Here is a 9,409-nt window from a genome sequence, read left to right on the forward strand (position 1 = left end):
TGTAATGACCTTGTACTGCATTTATTCCGTAAGGAAAATTAGATAAATTATGTTCAAATATTGTCTAATGGTTTGGGGGTACTTCCCGCTCCAAAAATTTTGTGGGAATTCAGTGAGTAAACCGAATCTAATAAAAGTTATGCAAAGGACTGGAGAAAAGGACTGTAATAGTTAAACATTCTAACCCTAATTTATGGGTACGACTCGAGTACCCTTTTTGATACAACCGATACTCAGCTAACTAATCTAATCAAGAACTAAGCTAATCAAGTAGCATGACTGAGCACGTGAGCAGGGGAAAAAAAGCAGACTAGTGATGAAAATGTCTTGGTATTGAGTGGTAAAGTAATAAACCTTCACATATCCTGGTGAAAAATAAGGAACTTACAATTTCACTCATCTAGACAGTAGGGATGTAACGATAGGCAAACATATCGATACGATATTATCACGATATGAAGTTCATGATACGATAATTATCACGATATTGTGGGGGCGTTGGCGATATTTAAAAAAAGATCACAATATTAAAAAAAAAAAAAAGCACGTACTAAAAAAAGAAAAAACACAAGATTCTGCTTTTGTACATAACAGCAATGCATATAAACCACTAGGGGTGTTAAAAAAAAAAAATCGATTCGGCGATATATCGCGATACTACATCGCGCGATTCTCGAATCGATTCAATAATCGGCAGAATCGATTTTTTTTTTTTTTTTTTTTTTTTTTTTTTTTTTTTTTTTTTAGGATTCACACCTTGAGCATGGAAGAATGTTATATGAACGGCACATTAAGCCTTAATATTTTTATTTTAATGCTGTTCAAACATGAAACCGATTACAACCTCTATAAGACTGAAATTTCAGATAAATAAATAATACATTTTCATATAAATCTTACACTCTACAAGCTTACTGATTAGTATTTCCTAAATATGAATGGAAAAAAATCGCAACAATCGACTTATAAATTCGTATCGGGATTAATCGGTATCGAATCGTGACCATTCGTATCGGGATTAATCGGTATCGAATCGAATCGTGACCTGTGAATCGTGATACGAATCGAATCGTCAGGTACTAGGCAATTCACACCCCTATAAACCACCTATAATCTCTAATAACAATATTGAAGCACTTCCTTGCACACATTGATCGCTTTACAAGTAAATTAAGCTCCCTTTCATCTGACAATTAGCATAGATTTTAAACATAGAAGGCCAAAACATCCCTAATGAAAATTAAATTGCACTAATAAACTAGCCACTAGAGGGTGCTAGAACTGCACAAATGGAAATCAACCTGACTTTTTTTTTTTTTAACAGATGTGTTCCTTTTAAATATTGTGAACATGACGACGATGATATTGTGGCAGTTTTAATATCACGATATCACGATATTGCCCTTATCGTGACATCCCTACTAGACAGTCACAGAGAGGATAATGCATGTGCAGCTTGCACGTAACAGCAGAGGTGGGCGGGGGAAGTTGGGTCAAACCATTTTCTAATCAAATGTGTGGATACTGATATTGTTAAAAAGAACACAGTAAAAATTAGGGGTGTGAATTGCCTAGTACCTGACGATTCGATTCGTATCACGATTCACAGGTCACGATTCGATTCGATACCGATTAATCCCGATACGAATTTATAAGTCGATTGTTGCGATTTTTTTTCATTCAAATTTAGAAAATACTAATCAGTAAGCTTGTAGAGTGTAAGATTTATATGAAAATGTATTATTTATTTATCTGAAATTTCAGTCTTATAGAGGTTGTAATCTGTTTCATGTTTGAACAGCATTAAAATAAAATATTAAGGCTTAATGTTCCGTTCATATAACATTCTTCCATGCTCAAGGTGTGAATCCTAAAAAAACAAAAAAAAAAAACTAAAAAAAAAACGATTCTGCCGATTATTGAATCGATTCGAGAATCGCGCGATGTAGTATCGCGATATATCGCCGAATCAATTTTTTTTTAACACCCCTAGTAAAAATATATCTATATATACTCTATACTATAGATTTTGGGTGTGCTATTGTGCAGGCTGAAGAACCCCCAAAAATGGGCTAAGTATGCATCTGGTATAAGCACATCTATTGCTTCACGGAAGCAAAAGTTAATCTTTGAAGAGGTTTTCCAATTACTTCTGTTGCCCGCTGCCTTTTCAACCCCCCCCCCCCCCCCAAGTAGTGCAGTTTTCCCACACACACAAGACCCTCTGACCCCAGTGTCCCCCGAGGTTGACAAAACACGCTCGGGGTGTTTGGGGAGCTTACAGAGCATCCTCTCTTACTAACTTTATAAAATATTATTGCAGCGATTTGATCGCTTCCTGATTGCCACAACGGTACGATGCTACTGGTCCTCAGACTGCAAGGAAGCCCAAGAGATTTCAAATGGCGTTGTGGACCAAACATCTCGGATCATTTCAGTTGCGTGAAACAGTCTTGTGTGGTCAGAAATGCCTCCCCTCGGATACTGGCTATTTGCTGAAGCCTTCATAAAAAGCAGCAGAGGATAACAAATGATTAGTCGGTAGATTGCGTCAGTGGAGTGATGAGCGAGTTCACATGAGGGTCGCGTGTGTGCGGGAAATAAGGCTTGTTGCGTTTCCAAGTGTATTTGTGAAGGTAGTGTGCATCACTAAAACTTGTCATCACCCTTTAGGTGTGTTCTTTAGAATCATGTACTTAGTATGTGTTTGCCTGTTAACCCTGTACAGTCAAACATATTCAATACAAGACATTTTGAGCCCTCTATTTCACGAGTATAATATTTTTCCCCTATTAAAACCCTGACGTATACGAACTGAGACATGCATTGCATGGATAATCCATTAGAGGGCAGTATCGCCCAGCTGATGGCTTTTACTGTCATGGTTTGAATTGGGATTTGGTTTGTTTTTTGTGTTTTGCTTGTCGGGGTTCTAGTTTTGAGTGGGTTTTGTTTGAGTTTGTCATCATGTTCCTGTAAGTTTCTGTTATGATCTGTTTATGTTCTGCTTTCCTTGTGTGTCTACCATCGTCTTGTCAAGTGTTGCCCTGCCCACCTGTGTTTTCCTGACTACCTCGTGTGTCAACCTATCAGAACTCTCTGCCATGTGTCTTGCTCAGCTGTGTCTCGTCAATTTTTTTGTGTGTGCGTGTTTATTTAGTCTCTTGTCTCCCGTCTCTGTGTCGATTCATTGTTGTTTTCATCCCATCATGCTTTTTTTGCCTCGTTGTTTCTCCAATGTCTTGCTTTGCTTACCTTTTAGGAGTTCATTTTTGTTTTGGTTTAATTAAATTCCCTTTTTACATCACCTCTGCCTTCTTCTCTGCATTTGGGTCCACAACCACACCGCAAACCTGACATTTCCAGCAACCTTGTAAGATCGCCCCAATTGAGAAAGGAGAGATACCAACACTTATTAATAGGAAAATGATCTTTCTGATTTCTGGACATACTAATATGTATGGATTTAAAGCACTGTGACCAGATGTATCAAATATGACACAAATCAAAAGTCATATACGGAAGTTGATTTCCCCCCCAAAAAAATATTTTTTAGTTTAGGGTTAATGGCATATTTGCACATTTTTCAATCCAATTTTCCCACAGTAAAGAAACTGGGAGTTGACAAGGAAAGACAGACAAGCCATGCTAATTACTCCGCTAACCCAAGATGGGAATTAAGCGCTTGGGTGATCAAGTAAACGTTTTACAGAAGTCTGGCTGGAACTGCATTGAAGCAGCGAGTACACAAATTTGAACAACAAGACAGCAGGCAATTTTTAATAAGCGTATGGAGGGAACAGAACCGGACATCAGAAATGAATTACGCTACGTTATGACGTAAATCAGTGGCCTTCAAAGTTCAGTCGTGTAGTACACTGAATATTTACATCACTAATTATTTGTTTGTTTTCACAAAGCAGTCCTGAGTTTTGATTTGACATTTGCACAATAAATATCCTCAAAATTACTTTACAGTAGATGTTTTTTTTTTTTTTTTAGTGTACATATAATCAATTTAGCTTGGTTAAAGGATCATCCAAGCCATTTAAAAATATTAAGATTAAGCTGAAATTTACATTATTTTTACAACCTTAAGACTACCAGTGACGATGTGTCTGCTGACACTGGAGTCTTACTACATACATTGAATATGAGTCTGCTTATGTTGCAGAATTTGCTTTTGGTATGAGAAGAAAACAGGAACAGCAGATAAAATTGACACTTGTAAAACAAAAAATATATATATACTGCAGTAGAAAAGTTGCAGCAGACAATAATGATGAATCTCACCGCGACGACCCATTTGGCAGCAATCCTGCGAGTTAATGTCCCATCTCCAGACCTCTCGCCTCATTCCAAGGTTCCAGCTGGGTGACGAAGCACCCGCACAACAAGTCACCTCATCATTACTTCCTCACTTATCACAAATCTTGTTGGGCTACTGAGTCAATGCCAAATGTGTGCACTGGAAACAATATCCGCGAAATTGGACCTATCATTACTACACAACTTCAACATGTAACAACGACACAGATTGACCTTGAGAAAGATTGTTTCGTTTTGCCATATAGAGAACTACTGCACTGTGATATGTGAGCCAGACAGCAAGACTGTAAATATGCATTCAGACCCTTTTTTTTTTTTTTTTTTTTAAAGCATGCATAGTTTACGTAAGATGTAAAATATGCAGCATGTTATTGGCAATAAGGCTCAAGTTAATTTCCTGAAGCCCTCTAACCCATTAAATGCTTTTACCGAATAAAGGATTAAGAGTAATGCAGGCTGACATAATCTCATGCAATTCTCACATTGATCCATTGTGAAACACTGCATTTTTTCAAAATGGCAGTTTAATTAATGTCCCAATGACTAAATCGTAAATCTTGCTGGCCAAATTCGAACATCTCTATGAAAGTGGGCATCTCGTTGATGGTCCAAATTAGGACAAATTTGCTTTTGTTTTCTATTATGTGCCTGATCTGTCACAGTCTGCCAAAAACCAGTTTCAAATAAATGAATGAGTGAAAACCACAAATGGCATAAGTAGCTACTCAGGTCCGGCACTTAAAGTGCAGGTACTCTGGTAAAAGTACTAATTCAACTTTACGTTGGCACACACTCTCAAACAGAGAATTGTTGAACTAATTTAATAAAATTGCTTCAAGTTGCAACACATGACTGAATGAAGTTAATCCAATGTGAATATATTAAGTTAATTAAGTTAATCCAAAGTGAATATATTAAGTTTAATTCAGAGCTTTCAAAATAATTGATTAATCGATTATCAAATTAATCGACATCTATTTTAATAATCAAGTAATCGCTTGGAGCCATTTTTAAATTTAAAATGGTCCAGATACTCTGATTGCAGCATATCAACAGTAGTTGTTCACGGATTTCTGTAGTCCATCCACCCCATCCATTTTCTGAACCGCTTGTTCCTCACAAGGGTCGCGGGGTGCTGGAGCCTATCCCAGCTGGCAATGGGCAGTAGGCAGGGTACACCCTGAACTGGTTGCCAGCCGATCTGATTTCTGTCGTCCTTCATAAAAGATTGTTTAGTCAAAATAAGACATTTGCAAACATCCGTTTACACTTTGGAAAACAATGACCTAGCCGGTAACTTAGTACAACATCACCCTCCCCCCCTTTTAATCATATTCTCCAGTCTTTGTGAAGTAACTGGAATACTGCAAAATAAATTTTTGAAAATTAAAGTTTTTATTTTTAAGCTATGATGTGTCCACTACAGAGGACATTTTTTAAACTTAAATGCTAGGTTCAAATACAGTTCAAATAATTCCAACTGTACTTTAATGTGAGTCTTATAGAAAACATGCTAACAACATTTAAAGCCTAAATTTGTTAAATAAAAAGTGTTATACACCTCTTCCCTAAAAAGTACTGAGGGATCACTACACATTTGGTATCATTGTAAAGCTCTGAATGTCCTCTATATAACACAAACTGAGTGAATTCAATTGTATGCACTGGGTGGGAGATAATCAGGTTAAAAAAGGTCCACTACAGAGGACAAATTTGAATTGCTGGTAGTCAGGAGGATAAGAATACGAAGTATGAAATGATCACCAATCACTGGTTAATAAACAGTAATCAGAGGTAAAATGGTTTTGGAATACATTTCATGGCAAACTTAAAATGAATCCAATTAGTCAATCTATTGATTAATTGATAGATTAATCGATTCTAAAAAGATTCGATAGTGAGCACTACTTTAATTAATTATTACTTCAATATATATAATTTTATTAAGTTGGTCATCAATTCTCTGTTTAATCTTAAGTCGGTTCAACAATTCTCTTTTTAAGAGTGCACAACACCTGTCACCAACCAGTCGCCACGAATCAATCTTGTTTCCAACAACAAACAATTTCCTTCAATAGGACGACCATGGTTATTGCTTTTCTGAATCCGTTGTGCAAGTGTAGCTGTTGCGGACAGTTGGCATTCACCTTCCTCTCTCCTCTCATCATCACGTAACGTCACAACGCTGTCTAATCGGGAGTTCGTGCCAAATGACTCTCCCGTCTGCCGCCCATCCTCCTCTTTGACAAGTTTCCTCAGGTCGCATATTCGACGGAATTCATTTTTTTTTTCTAAGATATTTTCGCCATGTGTCCAAAACGGTGGCAAGAGTCAGGTGCCGAGAAACGTAAAAGAAAGAAAGATGAAGCTCGTGACTCACTCACAGGTAAGCGTCATGCTGCAACAGCTTGTTTGCAGTTAGTTAGCAAGCTAACATATAATCACTCCAGGTCAAGTATTGTCACATCCTGAGTCACTCCAAATTTTTTCCTAACAAGATTTCATTTTCTGCAAACTGCAAATCGGTACAATTTAAATCAGAGTTGATGCACCTGCTGCACCACTTCTGTCTTCAGACAAAAGATATCTCCCATTGTTTTGCTGTTTTAAGTAGTCTGTTTTTTTTTTGTTTTTTGTTTTTTTTTTTACAACAAATATACCCTTAATATGTTAATTTAAATATTCTTTCAATCCTATTTATGAACTTTAAACTAGTTTATAAGTAAACGTTTAAGTGAAGTTACTTTTTACGTTTGAGCGGTCTTGCTGTCCGAAGTATAAATGAAGTAACAAAGTTTCTTTCATACGGTGACTTAATAAAGTGTAGATGCACACTTTTGCAGGATTCTGTGAAATTGTTTTAGTGCTGCCTATTAAAAGTGCCTTTCCTTATTTGCACTCTTATTAACGGATATTTCTTTTATTTTGGTTTGGCAGTTTATATGCTTGTTCCTTTATTTGTGAAATTTGCCTTATTTGCACTGTTACTCAGCACTATTTTTATTTGCACTTTATTTGTTAAGTGGCCTTGCTCTAATTTAATTGTTAAATGTTAACTGTTTTTTGTGTGTGTGTGTGTGTGTGATTTTGTGAGTTAATGGCCACCCCATTACCTCAAAAAATGGTGATTTGGCACCACCTTACTTTTCAGCTTAGGGCACCCAAATGGGTAGCAGCGGCCCTGGATGTGCTTTTGTTTTCAATGCGCAAGTCCGTTTGACTCAAACTAAATATATTACCTGGAGGGCATGAAGACAAAAAAATTAATTGAAAGGAAATCAAAAATGTTCTTTTGGGTACTTTGAACGTATTCTTAGCTCCGTCAAAATTAGGGATGTCACAATAGGGGCAATATCATGATATTAAAACTGCCACAATATCGTCGTCGTCATGTTCACAATATTTAAAAGGAACACATCTGGTAAAAAAGTCAGGTTGAAGGTTCAAGTTCCATTTGTGAAGTTCTAGCACCCTCTAGTTGCTAGTTTATTAGTGCAATTTAATTTTAATTAGGGATGTTTTGACCTTTTATGTTTAAAATTTATGCTAATTGTCAGATGTAAGGGAACCTAATTTGCTTGTGAAGCAATCAATGTGTGCTTTCATTAGCAAGTAAGTGCCTCAATATTGTTATTAGAGATTGTAGGTGGTTTATATGCATTGCTGTTATGTACAAATGAACAATATTGTACTTTTTTTTTTTTTTTTTTTTAGTATGAGCTCTCTTTTTTACAATATTGTGATTTTTTTAAATATCGCCAAATATCGTGATAATTATTGTATCGTGATATTTTTACATCTCTAGTCAAAATCAAAATGTCTTTCAATGCAAAATAGATGGTTTTCACAATCAAATCAATACCTTCATTCTGTTTGGAATGGATATTATTACTTTCAATTAACTATTGATTGCAATTTTTTATTTTTTTTTTTACAGTGAGAAGATTCCAAATAAAAATACAATTTTTACTGTTAACGGTTCACCTCTTACTTAGTGGTTAAAAAAATAAAAAAAATAAAAATAAATAAATAAATAACCAACCTCTGATAGAGTAAAAAAACAAAAACAAAAAAAAAACAACGACAGTCGAACACATGTAGCCAGAAAATGTGACGTCATGCTGCGTGACCCACCTGGAGCACGGTCTTCATGGTGACAGGGGCGACGGTGGCGGTGCAGATGTTCTCGCCCTGGCGCGCCTCCTGGCCCATGATGAACAGCATCGGCGTGGCCAGCGCGAAGGAGGCGAGCCACATGCCGCTGATCAGCTTCTTGGTGCGGCTGCGGGACATGATGCTCTTGGCTTTGAACGGGTGGCAGATGGCCATGTAGCGCTCCACGCTCAGCGAGGCGATGTTGAAGGCGGTGGCGTACGAGCAGCTGTCCCGCAGGAAGTAGTAGCCGCGGCACACCGCGTCCCCGAACACCCACGGGTGGTGGAACCAGATGAAGTTGTACAGCTCGATGGGCATGGAGAGGACGAGGATGAGCAGGTCGGACACGGCCAGGCTGGCCAGGTGGTAGTGGACGGTGCTTTGCAAGTTCTGCAGACTCTTTTTGCTCAGGAGGGCGTACAAGGTGATGGAGTTGCCCAGCGAGCCAACGGCGAACAGAAGCAGGTAGATGATGCTCACGATCACTTTGGAATACACGTCCGTGTTCACTTCCAAGTCCTCGCTCTCCTCCGGGTCGCGGTCGCCGGTGCTGTTATAGAAGAAAGAGTGATTCCCGAAAAGTATTTGCGCGAGTGCGCCGCGGTTGTGCGCGTCGCGCCCCAAGTGCGTCAAGTTGAAATCCATGTCGGCTGTCCGCGCATGCAAACACACTAACTAGACGTTTACTGTGTACGTTCGACAAGCACATCAGAGTAGAACAGACTATAGAGCAGCTTTTATATTTTGCAACCAGGAGGCGTGAACAACGCAATTGGGCGCTGCTGCGATGACGCAAAAGTGAAGCCTTTTTGTTTGTCTTTTTTTTGGACATTCTGAAGCCGACATATTTCATTCAACAACAGCAACAACAAACTCACAACAAAACACTAGCATATTTCTTATGTTTTCCCCCGTACTATTTTTT

The 9,409-nt window shown here is 37.9% G+C and overlaps 1 protein-coding gene across 1 annotated transcript in view; it reads right to left on the reverse strand.

Annotated features, from left to right (window-relative positions):
- Window positions 1–9,177, reverse strand: part of ntsr1 (neurotensin receptor 1 (high affinity)) — a 28,291-nt gene extending 19,114 nt beyond the window's left edge. Inside the window, exon 1 of the mRNA XM_077515230.1 lies at window positions 8,464–9,177. Coding sequence (XP_077371356.1) covers window positions 8,464–9,129 — 666 coding nt within the window. The 5' untranslated portion in view covers window positions 9,130–9,177. The remainder of the gene's footprint in view (window positions 1–8,463) is intronic.
- Between the last annotated feature and the right edge of the window lie 232 nt (window positions 9,178–9,409).

This window comes from Festucalex cinctus, chromosome 2 (genome assembly GCF_051991245.1).
Source record: "Festucalex cinctus isolate MCC-2025b chromosome 2, RoL_Fcin_1.0, whole genome shotgun sequence".
In the NCBI taxonomy this organism is placed as follows: Eukaryota; Metazoa; Chordata; class Actinopteri; order Syngnathiformes; family Syngnathidae; genus Festucalex; species Festucalex cinctus.